The sequence below is a fragment of the Phalacrocorax carbo genome, chromosome 4 (genome assembly GCF_963921805.1).
Source record: "Phalacrocorax carbo chromosome 4, bPhaCar2.1, whole genome shotgun sequence".
NCBI lineage: Eukaryota > Metazoa > Chordata > Aves > Suliformes > Phalacrocoracidae > Phalacrocorax > Phalacrocorax carbo.
In genome coordinates, this window is record NC_087516.1 from 57439307 (window position 1) to 57461273 (window position 21967).

Genomic DNA, 21967 nt, shown 5'->3' on the forward strand with positions numbered 1-21967 from the left:
CCAGAGCAGTGCCGAACGCCTATCTGCCAATTGTAGCCTTATCTTCTGCTGAAGGTGTTAAAAAAATAAAATTGTTTGACAATCTGTGAAAACTATTTTAGTTTGTGATTTGTTAATTAATTATTCACTGTTGCTGAGGGGTCAAAAAACTCACAGAACATTTCTCAGCATCAGAAATTAAGTAAATTGGCTAGAAAGCACTCTCTGAAAGGAGAAACTGAAAGTGGCAAAGTAGGAAAGAAGTGGTAGCAACTGGAGACTTGCCACAGAAACTGGAGGGATGCCCCTGTAAGAGACAGAGCTACCTGAACACCAGGTATTACCCCAGCCCAAAGGCTAGGCACAAATCAGGACACCAGAAATGTAAGAAATAGTCCTGTACTATAACCCAAAAAATGTGCTCCTTAGTTTTGGGGTCAGGGGAATTGGGATACAGGGAAATTAGGGGATGAGACAGATTACGACACAACACCACACACCTGGTAGTACTAAAGCAACTAGTTTCATAATAAATTGTGTCTCATCAGAGAGCCTTTGTTGTGAATTATCTCAGAAATATTCCTAAGTGCTATAATTTCTTCACTTTACATTCTTAAAAGCTCATGCATATCTAAATTAAGCAAAACAAGAAAAAAATTAACCCTCCTTACTTTTGTTAAAAACAGAGAACGCAGAAATCCTGTATTTTCATTAGTTAGCAATGCATACAAATCTGTCAACTGCAGCAGAAAAAATATGGTGATTCTAAGACAGTTGTGAGGTGTTTGAAGCCACGTCTCCACCTTCCTTCAGAGATCATTTTACACTGCTGAAACTTTTAAGTGCCATTACAACTACACTTTCACCCAAAAGAATTAGCTTGACTCACTCAAAATCAAGCAGGAGGGAAACTTCCAGCTTGCTCAAGAGGATCAGACTCCGATTCTTTACAAGCAATAGGCAAAGAGATCTGCAGCATGCCCTAGGCTTTCGTCCTTGGGAACACCAGGTTTGCAAAATCTATTTGAAGACTGAAAAGTTAAGGGACTGATACGGTCACTTTTCCTATTATCACATATGCAAGCATGAGATTTTCTTTAATCTCTCAGCTACCCTGGTAGAACTTCTAGAACTGTATCTGCACTAAAAGGTCACTTCAATTAAATGTTGAAAGCGCTTATTGTTTTAAAACTTTCATACACTATGTAAATTAAAAATACATTAGCATGGAACATGATGTCTTAAGACCATGTTAATAAGTTATGCTTATTTATAGTCTTCTGTAGCAAGAACTTTTTTTTCCCTGCTGGTGCTGTTGCCTCAATCTGAAAAATCACAGGAAAGCTTTAAGGCAGCTTGTTTTCATTATGCTTTAATCCACTAGATAGAGAGTTAACAGCTTGGTTACATATGCAAAAAACCCCTCCACCATTAACTCAATTTACTCCAGAGTTATGTACATCAAAGACACACTTAGGGATATTAGTCACCTTACAACAGAACTGGTTTGCCTTGTGCAACCACTGTGCTCCTGTTGAGCCTCAAACGGAGGCAAAAGTAGTTTATAACTAACTCACTAGAAACAGCTGTGGACTTGGTCTGGCTTGTCAGGAGACAGGAACAAACAGAATAACTAGGATTCACTATAGGGAGCATCTTCTGAAAGATCTTCAGTCTGTTTTGATGTCTTATTCTTGAGGAAGGATACCTATATTAATGAAATAGCCAACCATTTCATCATGAAGATTTGCTTGTGCACTCACTCTGCAGTTGTTCGGAACATGAGCACAGGCATACAGAGATGGACTATAGAAAGTGGAGAAATTAAAAGAAAGAAGAAGTAGAACATTATTGTGTATTACTTTTGAGAATGAGTCTATAGAATGCAGTCAAAATATAGGTCTTTCTGAGAGTATCACAGCAGCAAATTCTCTGCTTTGAAAAAATATTCCATTTCTATAATACTGTTTTAGATTGCAGCGATCGCACCGATTCAAGACACCATGATTATAGCCCATGAAAAAAATTCAAGAGGAGTAGCACACTGAAGGCAATGGAGGCATTACTAATTAGTATTAGCCCAACTGACTGCTGTTAGCCCTAGCTTTTGTTTTGGTTTCTAAACCTACTAGTTTATTACATAAATACACATTTGGCTGAGACAGCTTAATTTGCCTGATGACTAAAACTGGCAGACATCACTACACCCTCCTCAGATGACAGCTTCTCCCTCAGGAGGAGTTGTTCATGGAGCAAGACCAAGGAGGGAAGGAAAGCAAGTCCACTGCAAAAAGAATTCAGTCCTTGAGGCAGGGTCAGACGATTACAGGTAACAATAAATACTCAGGTAGCAGAATCAGGGCTTGCAGATGCGGACTATGCCAGTGAAACTGTCTGAGATGTCCTGAATTAAGTCTTCTGGAGAAACATTTACATTATGATGTTCTCTAATTACACAACCACTTCCTACTTTTATTTATACAATTCTTGCCCAATTCAGCAGATGGATGAATGCCTCAGGAAAGAATAAAAGTTTAAGAGAAAAGCATGAAGTCTACAGCAGAAAACAAACCAGTCAAAATTCACCTATACAGATATAAAAATATTTTGTCCTTATCTGAAAGTATAAAGCCACAAGAAGTGCTTCACAAGTAGACAACATCTGTCCTGTGATTTGGTTTTGATAACCAGGAGAAGCATTTTTAACTTTAACTGGGTTGAAAATAAGGAGAAACACATTCAGCTGTGAATTTCACAACCATCTTTGCTCTGCCTAAATGGTGTAAATCTGCCTAAATGGTGTATTTAGTGATACAATATCTCTATACAGGCTTTGAACAAAGCTGCAGCCTAAAGCTCCTTGACAGACTTGCAGGAAATAGAATTGCTGAATCAATTCTTTCTTTTAACAACTGCTTTATCAGACTAATTTATTTCCTTCAAATTGCAAAATGAAATATATGCATGCACTTATAAGATCATCTTTCCTAATTACATTTAAAAAATTGACTTTATCTGCTGTATCTGGTAATAATTATATTTCATTTCAGAAATTTTCTCACAGGAATTTTCTAATGAACTGTCAGTCAGCACAAGCTAAGCATGGTTAACACCAAGCTGTCAATCCTACCCAGTCCTCCTCACACCTCCCCTTCATATCACCATCCTGCTACGGATACCTCTAGTTTGGCAGTGGGCTTGAGTTCAGACAGCTCTTGAGGCTGTCATGGTCCCTGAGCACCCAAATCCTGCAGATTCTTCTGAACTCTTAACACCTTTCCTACTCCTCTCCACAACAGTGTTCCAGCTGTTGCCTGCCACCTCAGTGACTACTCTCCTTGCCTCAGCCCGGCCAACTAAGAGGAGATGCACAAGATGCAGGCTGACATTTTAGACAGGAGGCTTAACATTTGTCCTAACTGACAGCCTCAGTTCCCTATTTGGGCTTTAGTATGTCATCGCAGGCATTAGTTTCCAGCTGTGAAGAACCAGGAGGAACAGTAGGTGAAAGAAGGGAGAGGGCCCACTTCAAACTAAATCCTTTGTGTAAGGTTAGCTGCTCTCAGAGAAAGTTTATGGCGCCGATAGTCTCTTAGTAATTATTTACAAACACCCAACAAATTGTGAACAGGCAGTATTATCCAACTGAGATCTTGATTCCAGCTAAATTAAGTTGCAGGTAAGTCACATCTCAGGACAGCTGCTTACAATATCTTGTTGAATTTGTCATCTGCAATTTTTTGTTTATTTTAAAACAATGAAGGGAGCATAAGGATTATCCCACAAACCAAAATTTCCATGCGAGTAATACTTACTACTCTATGTGGGGTACAAACAGGACAATTTAAAACACCAAATAGCCAGGATAACCACTGGGAAAAATTAAGTCCAAATAGTATATCACATATGTAAGATGCTTCTGCTGTGATCTACTTAATCTTTTCCAAAGCAGACATGGTACATAATTTAAAAAAAACAAAACACCAACAAAAAAACCCCACCCTAAAACCAAATAACAAAAACCAAACCAAAAAACAAAACAAAAAAAACCCCACACCCCCTTACCCTCTCAAGAAAAAGCAAAAGCTCTTCTTTAAGCACAGTGCCAGAGGGTAGTTAAGAGTCCAGTTACACACTGGTGTAATGCTCCAACAGTTTAGGCAGTATATTCATGGTTTTAGAGGTAGTGTAAGAAATTGTATATTGACTACAGCACTGAAATTGAGAACTGTGTTCATATAGAGAGATGAACTGCCTGTCATTACTTAGAAGGGGTAAGGATTATTGGAAATACACACATACATTTTCACACACACACACACACACACACAAGTCTACATGTGCTAATATACTGAGCTTGCTTCGGTTGCTTCGCCTGATTTCTGCAGAGAAGAGACTTATTTCAGCATATCCTAACTTCAAGCATGGAATCTTGCTTTAGACTAGTCAGCTGTAAGAAGCTGTTCATCAGGGAAGACTGCTTAATTAGCAGGCTGGTAATAGGAAAAACAGTACTTAAGCTAAAGTCTGAGGTCTACTTGCCTCCCAGAAGTTTCTCTGCCAACACCCTAAATTCTCTACTTTCGAAGTACTTATTCTTCTTACCCCATTAATTTTCAAATAGGCCTGGGAATTGCTAAGCCATATGCATTTACTGCTCTTAATAAGAAGAAATATGCATTAAGAATTTAATTTTTTTAATATTAGGAATTAAATCTACTTAAGCATTCTCAAATTAGAAGTCAAGCTTCAGAAAGATTAAAGCACTCCAGAATATGAGCCTGGCACAATCATAACTCCTATCTATTTTTCCATTAGCCTATAATCTCTTATAGATGTTTCATCCTAGCTATTAAATGAAGATATAATTTTTTTTTTTTTAAGAAAATACGCAAGCATCTTTAGTTCTGCTGAACCTGAACTTAACAGTCCCACCTGATAAACACAGGAGCTATAAAGCAACTTTTTACCCATGGAAAGGATAGCTTTGTCTGAGTAGAAGTAGGGTTTCCCCCCTTTTGTCTTTGAAGCCGGCAAAACTTATTATGGCAAATTCATAAAGAAGGAACATCAGCCTGAAAGTCAGAATAATTAAAACCTGGGGTTCAAGTAAAATAATCTATTCAAGGTATCAAAGTCCTTCATAAATAAACATGCTTCACAGATGTCATTCCATTTTTTCAGAACATAATGTTTTGTTTCTGAAATCAAGGTATGCATGTATATCTAGGAATAAGATAAAAGCATTTTAAAACCAGCTAAAAGATAATGGTTTTAAACATTTTCTGAAGAATTGATCAAGCAGAGAAAGAGACAACAGCAGACTCACACAGCAACCACAAATAGATACAACTCCAAATCAAGGGTCACACTAGTTTGTAGCAAAGATATTGCTTTTTCTGGTTGGTTTTACTTCAAGTAACCATAACAGAAGCAAGCTAATTTTTTTTTTACGGTGGATTCCACCTAAATATAATACTCAATGTCATGGTGCCATCATATAAGCTTTGGGATAAATATATAAAGGAGCATGATTTTATATCAATTAAAATGTAGCAGTCAGATGAAAACAATGGTAGAAAATAAAAAGGAAGAGTAAGGGAGAAGAACAGGACACTTCAGGACAGATTTATAGGCAAAGCCTTCACTATCGTATTGCTATCAAAAAAAGCAGTTTTCACGACAGGCAGAGTCACTTTTCAGGAAGTATCTGAAAACAAGACCAAATAAGAAAACTGGTTTTAACCTGCATCATCTAAAAGGATTTTATGACTGAAACCAATCATTATCAGTGTGTTTGCACTTTGTAATTTCCATGCAAATGTTTTTGTTTATAACCTTCATAATTAAGTAGACGAAGGCAGTACTTAATCCCCTAGGAACACAGTCCTTTGCATGTTTAGTTTTGGTGTGATGTTTTTGTTTTTAAACAAACAGAACGGCTCCTGTTGCGCCCTTGAATTCTGATAGCCTGATAAGCAAAAAGTACTTAACTGAGAAAGAATGATGTTTAAATCCACTGTTACTGACAGAAAGAGGCCTACAGGGGCAGGGAAGTATTCTAATGAGAATAAATAAATAAAAAGGATATGTGTCCTGACACACTCCCTAAACCCCCTCCCCTCTTCCACCCCCCTCCCATTTTTAGCAATGGGTCATACAGAAAGGCTTCAATGTTTTTTGACGTTCAATCAGGACTACTTATAAAGCAGGAACAAGCCAAACTTCCAGATTTGAGGAACTATCTCCTAAAATTTTTCAAACACTTGAGCGCCACTGTTCTCTACACAACCTCTCTAGCAAACTCATTCTTACACTTCAGATTCAGTCCTCCCTTGCCGTCATATTCTGCTTCTCATATTTCCAAGCCAAGCCATTGGTGCCTACCTTCTCGATGCTGCCTATCTCCCTCTACTTCCTATTTCTGAAATTTGCTCCATTTCATTTTGCAAGTACATTTTTCCAGCTGTAGTCTTCCACCCCCTCCACCACCCTGACTCCCCCCCAAAAGCTCCCTGCTCCAGAACCCACACCTTAAGGAGTGTGCAAACAGCAACTTTCGTCAATTGTCATTCACAAACATCCTCCAAATGTCTTCATACACCATTGCAGGCAGTCCACAAAAATGTAAGTGAGCTCAGCTTGCCGAACTAGCTCATTGTTAAGGAAACGTTTCTCTCTTTCTCCCTGGAATAAAATAATTGAGTGAATAAGCTGAGTCAGCACAGCAGAAAGACAAGATATTCCCTGCATACAGCTAGGCAGATATGCTGCAAAGTCTCATTAGTTACTGCCACTGATATGATAAAACAGGTAAACACTTCTCACCACTGCAGGGAACCATTTTACAATACAAAGCTGAGACATGATCCAGCTGTGCCTGAAAACACCCACAAGATGCATTTAACATGAAATAAAGCAGCAGCAAGAATGATCTTGTGAGCCTTTCCTGCTTTCCATCGGTGCCTCTTTTTTCCTCTTGATAGATGCTCTCTCCCTGACAAGAAATTGTGTTACTTTGCTTTGAGAAAAAAACCATTACAGAATCGTAAGAATAAGAACTGTCAGAGATTCCCTTGCCCTCTTAAAAACAAAACCAACAAGAATTTGGTATCGCATCTCAAGGCAAACTGCAACTGGAAGAAGAACCTCCTTCCCCTCACACTGTGATCACCTATGTCACTTGGTGCTGGAGACCTTGGATTTAGATAATACATCTTTTTTCAGGATTCAGCTGTAGTTGCTATTTATCCATGATCCCCGTTTTCTGAACTGGCATTAACAGCAGCAGCACAGCTCTGGGACGTTTTCACTTATTTACCACTGTGAAACCTGCCAAAGAGCAAAACATACTGTTAAGGCTCTACCTTAGCTGGTGCCTATTAAGGGGAGTGCTGAATTTGAGTAACTGTCAAAAAGTTTGAAAATATAGTTAGCCAGACAGTTACCCTGTAAGCTGTATGTGCTTTTCACATCAGTCTCCTTGGATTTCTGTGCCACTCTGCTCATTTTAGAAACCTGGGCCCAAGTTTTGGTAAGATATGTACATAAGTCATCATTTTAGCGTGAACAGAAACATTTATGCCCATCAACGTAAAATGTGTTTATTCACATCTGCAGGATGGGCTCCATGAGTAACTTTTGCTGCAGGTTCAACTTTGCAATTACTACATGTTCCTTCTTCTAGTTATGCTGTCACACATATTTGAAAAACAGGTTTTCCACTGGTAACAATGGCAGATGAGAAAATATATGTACATAGCTATAACAGTTTTACTAGTAGATTAAGATTATGTTGACACGATCACATAAGCAGCCAATTGGCACTAGGCTTTCAACTGCAGGAAGGCAGCAACAGCACCAGGCAAGACAGCTACATTCGATAAAAGTCTTTTTCATCCTCTCACCGCACTTCTTAATGAAGTTAGATCATAATGACACTGCATCCTGACTCAACCGAGCAAACACGCAGCATTTAGCCTGGCCTGAGGTGCATTAAGAAAGGGATGCGATGTTATCCAGGATTCAAGGTTACCCTAAGGCAGGCTCTTATAGGGACCTATGTAGGATAAAAAATAGGGCAGGACAGAGGACTGGCAAGTAGAGGAAAAGAACATCTTAAGCCTCTGATAGAAATAAATATCTCCGACATAATACACCCCCTCCCCATGTCATGAAAATTCATTTTTATTACGTTTTCTCAATAGCACTGTGCTCTAATACATAACTTTCACAGCAGCAATATATGGCTACACAGGAGTTAGTGCACGCTGGAATTACAGTTGCTGTGAGTGGCAGGAGGCAGCTATGGCTGTGCACCTGAGCATATATGTGTGTGAGATAAACTAAGATACTTGAGTTTACTTCTCCAACATCTGACTTCAAAAATTTCTCCCAAACTCCATTGACTTCTAATGCTACAAGCACACACACAAAAAATGTGATACCAAGTAGACCATTTCTCTCTGCAGCATCTAATTGTGCTTATCAGTAACTGAATAAAGCATTAAGCATTTTAGATCTGTGCTGGCCCTAAAGCATATTTTTAGCACACTCACTGGGTTATTCTGAGTGTTACTTCTCTCCTAAAGTAAATTCACATACACACTGCACAGCTTTTTCATGTTCCTCTTTTTAGATACAGGCCACTATGTTTTTGATACATATGGATTATTTAACAAAGTATGAAATAAAAATGTCACCCAGGAAACCACACCAAATATTTATATTCGTTGCCCAAAAGAGTTATTTCCACTATAGTCCTCCCCCTCAAAGAGGGCCACAGGCAGTGCTAAAGCAAGTCAAAACTAAGTAACAACCGTATCTTCAGCCAGCTTGCAATTCAGGACCACTACAGCCTGAAATAGTGCTCTCCTTAGGAGCCGATCTCCTCATGTGTTTCTCAGGGGAAAATTCTAAACCACCCCTCAAAAAAAAAGTTAACTTTACACCATATTGTCAGCAACCCAATAAATAATTAATTACCAGTGAAATTATTAAAACACTGAGGTGTACAACTATTTCCTAACGTTCTCCATGCATTGGATGTGCATTAAAAAAAAAAAAGTGTTGAAGTGTTTGAAAAATAGCGTACTGCTACTACTCTTCAGTGACACTGAGCAAACTCCTCCTTGCTGAAACTTAGTTATAACATAAGGCTTTGCTCCAGCTGTAACGTGGAGAGAGAAAATTTGCATAACACCAAGTTTTCAAGAATGGAACTGTACTAGCTCACAGATCACAGAGACCCCCCCCCCACCCACCTCATGGATTTGTGAAAACTGGCATCAAACAATGCAGATGGAAAAAGCACAGGCGAAAACCACAGTGCCACTTCGCAGAGCTCAGGTTCGGACTGCGAGCTACAGCTGAGTGTTGAGTATGGCTGGGCGGATGTAACAGGGGCCAGAGAGACTTTGGAAATTCTGGTTTTCCTCTGTTTTTCATTTCAATATTCCAATAATTTACCTTGGCAAGGACTGACCTCAGACTACGTTACCAGTGCTACCATATGCATTTCGGATGCCTTCTCACAGGATACACCCCACAGGGGCTAAGATTGGGCATAGAAGGGAAAAACAGAGTTGTCTCAAATCCAAACTATTTTACAGCATTGTGAACTTGAACACACTGTTCTGTTGTGCTTACTACGTTATTATAGGCCCATTCGTTTCTTTATGTTGTAAACAGCTCATTTTCAATACCTTCCACACCTTAAAGAACGGTGATGATAGCTGTCCTAGTCACTGTATGGCAGAATAAGGAATACTGCTTATGATTTAAGTAAATTTCTTTTCCCCAGTAATATGGCAAGACTGAAAAAAGAGAGGAAAATTAAACTCCTAATATTTCAAAGGTTATCAAACCCAGAACCTTATTTTAAATCAATTTCCAAATCAGAAAGAAAAAAAAAAAAAGAGAGAAGAAAAATAAGAAAATAGAAAAAAAAAAAAGAAAAAATAACATTCCCACAAGATGCAGAGAGAGAGAACTGGCTGCTGTTTTTTTTTTTTTTTAATTAATTTTACAGGTGTAATGACCCTCTCCCACCAGCACATTTGTTAATCAGTCACAGAATCCCAATTGTGGGAGGTCAAAAAGGTCAAATACACCCAGTTTTCAACTTCAAAGCGAGTATAATCACAAACACTTGTGAGGAAGGACTAGATGGACAATCAGTGAATCCAGAACCTGAGCCTAAGGCTGCAGCAGAGAATGCTCTGGCTGCTCCCACCACCCCATTTATATTCACAGCAAACACACACGTCTCAGGGAGACTCGGAAACTGAGTCTGTACAAAATATGTTTACAAACCTTAAATATGATCTGAGTGTCTAAAAACTATTAAAGTCTCATATAAATAATATTTATATTATAAACACACTCCTTTAATTCTGCCTCAACTAAGAAAAAACACGGCACATTTGTTCCAATGAGTTTACATTCAATTAAAATAATTGCTATTTATATTTCAACTTAAAAAACAACCACAACATTCATTAGAGACTCTTAAATTAACATTTAACATCGGTTATTTCCTAAGTCATATATTTCTTGTTTTATCCACTCTGGTAATTGATTTAATGCCTTATCTCCTATCAGGAAAAAAAAAAAAAGTCCTAAAAGCTAAGAAAATACATTCATATTTTGAAAACAAAGCAGAGTAAAGAAAATACTAAAAAAGGCTTCCTTCAGCTAATTTAATCTGCAGAACCAAAGCACTGGAAACAGAGGTTTCCTTACACTCCCCACCTTTTGGTTGCTGGCTGCCTGGCTTATGAGTATCAAAAAAACTTTTAAAAGCTAACAGATACACAGAGAAAGTCTTGAAGCTTTCAACCATTCTTAAAAGTATTTGCCAGAATGTGATGAGCTTATGACAGGCCTAATTAAACAATGAATTGTTTATTCACTCACAGGACAGCAACATAAAAAGTGTATTTTAACCAACTCATCTCAAAAATGACAAACTAACCCAACTTCTCACTCCGGCTGTTGGCAGGTACAATCAGAAAAACAGAAGCATCAAAGGCACATGCAAAATAAATTCCAAACATTAACTCAGGTCTTGAGCTTTGCACAACACGAACTAAAGACAAATCCAAAGAACAGCTTTCTGTTGAGTAGCAGAACAGTGAAAGAAGAAAACAAAACCAAGCTTCCTACAGAACCAGTACACAAAAAACAAACCTGAAATGGGTCAAGGCAGTCAGAAGACCCTTGAGGCAGAATATATATCACAGCAATTATGAACAGCATGGACATTGCACTTGGACATTTCCTAGCTTGTACACTAAAACAGAAATGTTAATATACACTACTCATTGTGCTTCTTTTAGAAGAATTGATGTGCTTTACACACCAATTATTTAAGGGCTTATTATAAACCTAGCCAATACATTTTATATGGACAAATACATCCTAGGTGCACACAGGAAATCAGGAGCAACTGAGCGTTGGTGTATTTATTGCAAAGATGCCTGAATTCCGATCTGTAAGTCTGTCGTGCAAGCTATCCTTGATTACCTGCAAAGAAAAGTTACCATCAGGAAACTTTGCTCACACTATTTTTGACGAAAACAAACGTTTTCCATGTTTGTACTGCTTCATTGAGCCATTAGGTCAGCTTCCTGCTTAGGTATTTCTCCTACTTCATAAAAAACAAAAAGCTGAACTGGACCGGTGGCATTTAAATCAGTGCAAAGATCAATAACCATGTGGCAGACTTTTTTTCCAGTTGAATGCTTTCGTTCCCCAACATTCATCAGGAATTCCCACCCTTGAAAACAGTATTGGTGGTAGAAGAGCAAGAGAAAAGCATATTGTATCACCCTTGGGATTTCTGGGAGCCCACCTGCCACACCTGAGCAGACATTCATAAAGATAAAGAAACTGCATCGTTCTCTCGCTTTTATTTAGAAGTATAAAGGTAGCTGGGGTGAGTATACATTTACCATGCCTAAAATAAGGGAGATACAGGCGAAGCAGAAAGTTGTTATGTGACAAGTATTATTTGTCTCGGTGACTCCTGGATATTCAAGAAAAGCTCTTTGGGAGCTTCCAGAGGATGAAGGGGAGTTTCAGGAAGAGTAAGAAAAAAAAAATAATTCATCAGTGTACTGGTCAAGAAAAAATTTACAGACACAAATTCAGACTAAAATTCAGTAGTGAATTTAAAGGGGCTTTTCCATTCTTATTTTTGACATTTTGTCTTTCTCAAAATAAACATTCAAAACCACTTAATATGTACATTCATCCTCTCCTAAACTATTTCCTCCTTGAGATTTTATCTCAGTAGAAATATGCTTATTGGCTGAAAGCATAAAAGATTAAGCAACACACAAGTCCAGGAGGGAAGAGAGCACTGAAACCTAGTTATGAAATTGCAAATAGATGCCACTAAAATGAAAACTAAGCAACAATAATGATAAAAAGAGTCAAAACAGTTTTGTTCTACTGGCTGCTGATTTAGGAGAAAAGTGCTCACCCAGGGGCAAATATTTCTCATGTTATTATTAACCAAAGCACCATAACATGCAGGTACACACAAATATTTGAGTAGCTAATAAAAAGCATTTAAGAAACAAACTGAAGCAGGTTAGAAGGAAAATACAAATACAGGGGTAGGAGACAGCTGGTGTTTAGAATTAAATACACTAAACACTTAATGTTTCAAGAAGTCATAAATTACCTTCAGAAGCAAACCCACAGCTTTGTTTACAAACGAATTGTTTCCTGCCCTATCCACCCTCAAATACAGAGGTGACCCACAAATATACAACTGGAAATACAAACACTGGGCAAAGTGCTCACCCATATTATGACCAACTAAGTATGTGGGGAAACAACACAGTAATTTTTTAAGAGCTAGACTGACCAGCAAGGACACAATAGTGTTTTAGAAAATCCATTAAAGGCTACTGTGTGTATTAAAGATTGAACTCAGATTCTACTGGTTTCAAGCAGAAAAAAAAACCTTTCCCCCTGGCAGCAAACACCCATAGAGCACATGTCTGAAGAAAGAGATAGTTCCAGGATTAAGGTTAAAAAAAAACCAACTAAAACCCCCAACCCAAACCAAGCAAAAAGTCAACAACAACAACAAAAAACCCAAACACCTTTGGGTGTAAATAGTGTCTCTCACCAATATTTTAATTTTTTTTTTTAGCAATGCTGCTTAAACCCCTGAGAAGTGTCATCTTATAAAGTCAAATATCTCTAAGTGCAGAATTGGTCACAAATGAGAGGTAGCTCATTAGTGGCTCACCTTAGACAGGATTTTCAGTCTGAATTATGGGTCCTGACAGAACCATAACGTACTTGGCTTGTATGTATCTGTCACAATGTCTCACACACAAAAATACAGCACATGAGAGCAAACACATTTGTAGACTATAACTTAACATACAAATCAGATTCCTTGTCATTCAGGTGTCCATGAGATTAGTTTCCTTTTAGGTACAGAAAATGCCTGATTACGTTCAAATATTTCTCTATAAATCATGTCACGTTGCTCCATACAATGAGCTAAAAACAACTACAGCAGTACCCAAAACATCCAACACACCTGAGGTTCAAAAGAAGTTAAACCATCAGTTACACTGCAGTAAATGAAAAGTGCTTTGCTGTTAAGTAGAAATACGCAGAGATGAATGAGAAGGCAATAGAAGTTATGGTATTGATTTTTCTTCTCTATAACATACCAAAACCTTAGCTTAATTTCTTGGAAATTGGGGGATGAATGAGCCTAGCTGCAGGCATTATAAACAAACACAGCTTCTGGTATGAAAACAGAATTACTTTCGGGAAAAAAAAAACCACACAAATATTTCTCAGGAAATGGAAGAATACTCAAAGAAACCTTGTTTGACCCAAAATGATGGGCCAAATTATCTCTGCTACAAATATAAATCTCTGTTCTATTTACCAGTTCAGTAGACCACTGCTGCATTCTCCCTTCTCCTGTCTCCCTCCTTGCTGTTTCCAAGTCCCTTCACTCTTGCTTCGACACAGAAAGGCACAAGCACATCCTTAGGACTGAGAAGGCTTGTCTTTCTACTCTCTTATCATCATAACGTTAAGAAAAGCTAGTACACACACACACAAAAACATTTTCATTGTTAGCACTGTCAGGCATCAGACCAGGCTGCTCAGAGAGACTGCATAATCTCTTTTCTCGGAAGTTTTCTTGACCTGACTGAACAAAGCCCTGGGCAACCCAATCTGAATTCAGTGTTGGGCCTGTTTTCTGCAGGAATTTGTACCAGATGACTTACTGAGGTCCCATCTGAATTATTCTATGAATGTGCAGCCCTTAGCTCCTTCTGCAAGTCTCTCTACACACCTCTAGAACAGCACAGCATCAGTTGTGTTGGCTACAATTCCTGTATGACAATAACCAGTATTCTCCCGTCCTTCAGTTTTTCTTCCCAATTGCCCTTCTACAACCATCTGTTTCTTAAATTCTGTAAGCTCTTTGGAGTTTCCTTTTGTTCTGCATTTGCATGTCCTACAGTTGGAGTCCTGGATTTGTGGCTTAGGTTTCCAGAAAATATAGCAATAGAAATAAAATAAAATGAAATAAAATAAAAAACCCAAGAAAATCACTGAATATCAGAGTCAGGTTTAAGGACCACTTAAAAAGTAAGATACACTTGAGTAGCTCAGAAAAACAGATAGAAAGACTAAAACTTAATGCAATTAACCAAATAGATATGGCAGGTCTAGATATCCTTCCCTATTACTGTAATTACTCATGAATTAATTCTAACTGTAGGAGAATGTGGAAAGAAAAAACCCCAAACCAAAAAAAAACCCCAAACCCAAAATAAAACTGTTTCATTTTTAAGAGACTGGCTAAATTTATACTGCTGAGAGGAAGGAAAGGAATAATTTCAAATCACTATTCTTCAGATGGTGTATTTGACAAGAGGAAACTCACCAGATTCTACTACAGAGAGAAGGGAAGAATATTTTTGCTAAACTGAGTATCTATTTAATGCAGATATACTCTTAATCACTAGTTAGTCTTTGCCAAGACAAACACAGACACAACTCTCATACTACCTCTCAAAACAACTTGAGCCATACCTTTTACCTGACATGCCAAGATGCAAAAGCAGCCAGAGCTGCCTGCATCACTTTCTAGTTACCTATTTCTCATTGTCAAACTATTCTTTTTACTATTTTTCTCATAAGATAAAGCCTGTTTGTAGCTCTGCAGGTGAGTCACGGACATTGGTCTGGTGCCGTAACAAACAGCAGCACAAGAAGAAATAATTTTATTGGCACACACATCAAAGAAGCTAAAATTCAAAGCAGAGAAGTTAAAACAAAACCCCCCAAACCCAGCAACCTTCCAGTTAATTCTCATTCACTGCAATGGATTGTTCATCAAAATTAATAATATTGCATAGGCTATAACACTAGCTGACAAGCAAAATCAGAACATCTGATGAACATGACAACATAAATGCCAGTAACTGATGTCTGGGGGTATTTTCTTCCTGTCTAAATTTTAAAGAGAAAGAAAACCTACCTGGGGCAGGAGAAACATGCAATCTGAACAGTTCTCCCCCCTCCAATCACCAGGTCACTTACGAGGTCACTTCGAGGTGCTTCCTGATAGTCTGCTGAAAAGCAGGACATGGAACTTCTTGTGCCGTTGCTTTCACTGGCTTGCCGTGGAGGCTGTGCATATTGCCTGTACGTAGCACTCTTTGGGGTCCAGCGAAACAGGTTGATTGACTCACGAACACAACGCTCAATATCAATCTCTGATCAGGGATTTAAAGAAAAAAAAAACAAAGAAAAACATGCAAGTGTGAAAAATCTGTAAAGCCAATTAATCTAGCTATGACATTGCTAAATACACATATATCCATCTATACCTCTGTCTCTCTCTCCAAAGGGCAAGTCGTTTTCAAAAAACATTTTCCCATTCAAAAAAAAACCCACTTAGAAATTTTTAATGCAAAACTAGCAAAGACATTTTAAGCATTAATTTTATCCCTAGTTATGTATGGAAATCCATTTAAGAAAAGTGTAACAGAACTTTAACGAATGCGAAGGCAGGAATGTAACTGAAGCGTAGCCATTGTAAGGCATCTTCATTAAATGTCTTTGCCAAGTCAGACCATTGACTCTTCAATATAAGTACATGCAGTATATCAAAAGTACATTTCAAGCAGCGTATAGACATCAGGATTTTTGTATCAGCCAAGTGCCTATTTGTCAGCTAAATACTGCTACGAGGCAGACCAAAAGCTTTCAGCTGTTGAACTTTGAGTGGCCTGCCATTTTCACAAAGGTACAGGCTATCTGTTTGGTGGAAAACAGATCTCAATACTAATTTGTGCTTGATGGCAAACACAATGGATTTGTTTTAACGGGTTCTTGGTTTCTTTGCTTGCTTTGATTTTTTGTTTTTGAAACATTCTGGCTGAAAGAGTGAAGTACCACCTGTGATAAAATACTAATCAACTTGGAAGGAAAGCAGACACCCATGAAATGGGAAGAATCCTAAAGTAAGCTGTGGTCAAATAAAAATTACCAAAGCACAATGAAAAACACATGCAAAAGAAAAAAGTAAACCTATAACAAATATAATTTATGCAACACTAAACATCACATATGTATCTATCTTCTAACAAGATGCAACATAACAGCCATTTATTTTTCTATCACTGTAAAAAGACAGGTTAGTTGTGCATCTCCTGTCTGCAGTCTCATGAAAAGAAAAATTATCCTAGCTTGCATTTTATGACAAACCTAGTGTAGTGCATCACACAAACAATGGGTATATTAGCACTTCTTGTGTCCGTCCCAAGCGTCTTGGATGATCTGTTACAGCACTCTCAATTTAGACTATTGAAGCATCAGCTTCTATGGACAAAATCGAGGCACTGTGGCCAAGTTTTGTCTGTATATATCAAACAGATTTGATACATTGCCATCAACAGATTGGATGCATTGCAATCAATCAAGGAGTTACTCCAGAAACCTCAGTCATTAGCGGGCGGGGTGGTAAGCGAAAGAAGCTGAAATTGAAGCTTGGGGAAGAATATTCTAGTTGGAGGAGATTATCTACTTTGTTTAAAATCTGCACGAACAATGCAATCTATTAATCTCCCATTCAAAAAGCTGTCCGTATTCAGGTAGGATGCAACCTGCAGCATATGCTTTAGTTCTATTGAAGACAACATGCTTATGTGTTATCTTGCTTCTGAAATTCTGAAAAATCTGGGACTAAAGCTGTGGTTTACCTAATTCTAGCTCTAAAATCTTTTTGTAGGTGTGAAAATAAATCACAATTTTCTTTAACCACACCAGGTTCCCTAGCTAGTTCGGATAATACTTGCCAGAGATAAATGGACAATGTGCTGTCTCGACAGTAACTACCAAGTTTTCATTTTGTGATGAAAACATATTGGATTTTTTATTTTGAATATACTGTAATGGAAGGTTATTATTTAGTACCATTCCCAAAGAAAATCCACGCAACTGGAAAATTTTACACAATGTCTAAATTCAGGTAAAGACAGCAGATGTCTTTCACTGGTTATTATTCCTAGAGCTCAGAATACACTCTGAGGCACGGTCATTACATTCGCACTTTCTCTACATTTCTGAAGACTCCTTTTATTTATAAAATGTTGAGAATGTCAGGTCAAGACTGTTGTCCATTCATGGCTTTTGTTTTTTCTGTAAAGGGACTGCTATAACTGTGAGTTATAGCCTTGTCTCCTGAGATTCCTAGCTAAGGAAAATTAGCAGAAGTCTTGTAATAAGTGAGATGAAAGCAGAATTTAGCCAGTAAAAAAAATAATCTGAAAACCAACAATTAATAGCATAAGAAACATTCAGTTGTGAGAGGGCATAATAGTCTACAAACATCTGAAACTGAAAACAGAGAGCTGGGGGATGGAATAGGAATGCTATGTGCAGTAGAAGGTTATGAAAAAGCTGAAAGCAGAAATTAAGATTGACAGATTTAAGCGTTGAGACAGACTATCAAAATATTTTTCCTAGAAACAAACTCTGTAATTCCAAGAGGAATTGATTTAGAGAACTGGAAAATCCCTAAAAGTGATAACGAGTTCTCACACATCAGGGTGTAAGTAAAAAATTTAGGAATCTGTCCTGTGGTTCTTAGCTGTTCGGTTTCTCATTCCTTCTAAGCAGCATTTTGGGGGGACAGTGGCCAGGCCTGAAAATGAGATTCCATGGAACAAGAGGGAATTTTAAATGGTTTGGGAAGAAGGCCAAAAGCCTAACATCAATTTACACTCTGCTGATCAATTGATCTGCTTCTAAGTAATGCAAAATAAAAATATAACAAGGGGATTGTGGGTTTCACAAACAATTAAAAAAGAATATGTATGTGCCTAGGCACGTGTATGTGTATATATGGGAGTGGTCAACATTTATCACCCACAAGGGAGACAAGACCACTGGCAGTGAAAGAATTAACTTGCATTCTTTTTAAAAAAACTCCAGTATCCTGAAACTGACTGTTAAGATGACATTAAATTGGCGTAAATATGTACAGAATATTTATTAGTCACATTGCATGAAAAAGCTTCACGCTTGAGTAATCATCAAGCCAGTCTTCGCTCTTTGTTTGAAATTTCAGTTTAAGAAAAATCACTTCCTGTCAGTAACTATAACGCGATGCAATCTTTCGCAGTCTTGCTGGATAAGATCTTTTCTCCTCCTTTTGGCTAATAAGTCAGGGTCTGCTGTGCTACTTCAATTCCCATTTCTTCCCATGCCCTTTCAAATACATGACAAATGAGTCAGTCTCTGATTAAACATCTATCTTTTGTCATCTTACCAAGACTTTGCATTCACACAGTATTAATCCTGCTTATACCCTTCCTCCTCCCAAGTAACTATATTACAAGCCAGAAAACTTTAAAGCTTACACATTATTGAAAACATACTGTTGGTATGTCAGAAGTGTAAATATATCAAGCCAGTGCCTAGATTCTTGAGCAGCACTGTGAACTAACAAAGACAGTACCTCACTAGGACGCCAGGTTACTTGTCACGTGCAAACAGCTTAAAAGAACACCCTTCTGAGAGCAGGCTCTGCATAAATGCCAAGGTGTCAGCAAGAAACTAACAGAAACATTTAGAAAGGACAGGAGGGCCTGCTCAGTCATCTAAGTGTAACATCTCTGTCCTCTCCAAGGTCCCAACACTGGGGTGTTTTATAGTTTAAAAAGCACACACCTTCTGTTTTTATTCATACAAATTATTTTGCTGGAAAATCTGTCACTAGAACCTGCTGACATAACATGCTATCATTAACCGTGAAGTGTGAACTGAAAAAAATTAAGCCTAACTTTAAACATAATAAAAACACTATAAAAAACAAGTTCTCATTTCAAAATTTAGTACGGCTTCAAGCAGTCTGGTTTTCAAAAAGTGCAGAGCACCTGCATTTCGACAAATCAAAGCTGGCACCAAGTACCTAGGAACTAAAAATCACAAACTTCATTTTAAAACATTTGTTTTAGAAGTTCTGGCTCAACTGAGCTCAAGTATTCCACAGTCAAGCAGCAATCAAGCCTTACAGGAAACAATTTTATGGCACCAGCTAATTACTCCATTACTTGGCATCAAAAGGCTTTTCCTGAGATTTCTAAACATGCAAATAATACGGGAACTGAAAAAGGCAGGGGTGGGGAAGTAAACAAAAAGTAATCTAACAGTAATATCCTGGTTTTGCCATGGCCCCAGCCCAATATTAAGCCCACTGAAATACTTTTCTCCTTTTCTGAACTAAACTTCCTGGTTGCTCTAAGACATTATTCGTTTTGCTCTGTTCGTGCCTAATTATCACTCCTAACCAAACTGCTGCCTCCCTCTGTCAACAGCCTCAGCTGAAAAGGACGGCTCAGCCTGACATAGCTGCTTTTTAAGCTACATATATTTAGTGTTTATTATCTTAGATACAGGAGAGTAGACTGCACTTGAAACAGATGTTAAAAGAAAGCATCGGTTTAAAGGCAATACACCTGTGACAAAAGCACATATAATCTTTTATTTTTACAGCAAAACCAGATGTGCATACGTTGTTCACAGCAGGTAAAAGAAAGTAATGGAGAAAAACATAACATGAAGGTTCTTTCTTAATGAAAATGCACACAGACTAAGTCTTTGTGTGCAGCTAATCAATTCCAGAGCCCCTTCCCTGGGTAACAGAACACCAGTTAAGGAACTTGGCCAAAATAAACTGCTTCTGCATTTTGGAAACAGCCCAGAATTATGGACTTGGTTTGACCCCTCCATCACAAGTAGTTTATTCCTACCCTGCCAGGCAACATCAACTTTCACTACACAGCCACATAAATAGGCCAGAAAACCTCTGTGCTATAAAAGCAAGGAAGCTGAACAGGTCACTCAGTTCAATCTCATGATTCCTAATGTAATTTATTTCATACTTACAGGATAGTTGTATTATTTTTGTGTTATTGTTTTGTGGATAGTAATTGGGTCTTACACACACCAGCATCCCTTCCAGTGCATCTTGGGACAAAATTTCAAAGGCAACATAAATATCAGTCATGAATTTTAAAACTCTTCAGTTAATAAAATAGAAGTCTTTGTTCTTTCTACACGGATGCAAGGTGTGTAGTGCGTCTTTCAAGAGCTGCCAGGATGACAAATGCTGCCAATCAAGAAGCCATCATATTTTTTATGTAATACAGCAGATGTACAGAAGTTGCACTCAGCTACAAAAATGATTGGATACAGAAGAAAAGGAACAAACTATAGTACTGTGTCTTCAGACAGATTGCACGGTTCATGGCTGTAATAAGGATCAATAATTTCAGTGCTGCATTGGCAAGCTACCTTGTGTCTGAGAACACATTATTCTACAGTTCTTTCAGTATCTTGGAATTAAAAAAATTCTCTAGACAGTTCTCCACAGTCAATATTGTTTACTATCTCTGGATGATATTGCTGTTTTCAGTGTACACGTGGCACTTCTCTTGCTGTTGGAAAGGAAAGACAACAAGTTAAACTATTCTTGAGCCTGAATGCTCACAAGCAGCGGTCAATGTACCAAAAATGAAACAGTCCAGGCCCCTGCTTGGTGAAAGCACATCAACCATCTACATCAGTGTTCAGAAACACTGGGAAAAGAAGGACTTTTGCTTTTATGTAATGAAATCACACACAATATGTAAAGAGCAGAAAAAAAGCTTGTTGGTCTATTGTCTTCATCTATAAAGGAGATGTTCGAGGACTGAGAAATTTGGAATGTATCCAGATAAAGAGTTCTGTAACAGGGGGAGTTATGCAGATGATAATTCAAATAGAAGTGACATATCTATGTGAAATACTGACCCTTCTTCTGAGACCAACAGCAGGTGTATTTAACAAGAGAAACGGAGAGGAGAGTTATGGAAAGTACCACTATTACAGTACCTGCAGTTAAGCAGTTGTCTGGACCAGTCCATGCAACACTTGCCAAAGTAGTGAGCAATAGAGAGAGGTAGCAGTAAACCCTGTGAGTTATTCCTGGAGACATCAGACTACATAAAGGACAAACATGAATCCTTTTCTTACTCGTGACTGCAAAAATCGCTCTGACTCAGCAGTTTAGCAAAAAGGTTTCATAAAGAATGCCTTCCAGTACAGAAATGTGATTTTGTTCTGCACTGGTAAAGATGAGCAGAGAAGATGCAGAATGATGAATGACTGTATGAAGAGTAAAGGTTTACTGTAAGAGAACCACCAAATGTCACGTGCTATGTCTTACTGAAGAAGACAACCAAAATAGATTACATAGACTGTAATGTCGGCTAAACTCTGACAGGAAAGCGTGTTGTAACAGTTTTATGAGGTGTGCCATGACTGTTTAACAGCAGATATTTCTACAAACTAAAATAATATTAAAGACATCTGGTCCGGCCCAAACATTGCTTTGGCTTTTCTGTGTTGTATGGTTTGTTACAATCTTTCTAAAACTGAC

The 21967-nt window shown here is 38.0% G+C and overlaps 1 protein-coding gene across 3 annotated transcripts in view; it reads right to left on the reverse strand.

The window, feature by feature from the left end:
* TBCK (TBC1 domain containing kinase) overlaps positions 1-21967 on the reverse strand; it is a 112595-nt gene that overhangs the window by 19058 nt on the left and 71570 nt on the right. For all 3 annotated transcript variants that reach the window (XM_064450062.1, XM_064450063.1, XM_064450061.1), the window contains one exon: positions 15580-15755. In XM_064450062.1, coding sequence (XP_064306132.1) covers positions 15580-15755 — 176 coding nt within the window. The remainder of the gene's footprint in view (positions 1-15579; positions 15756-21967) is intronic.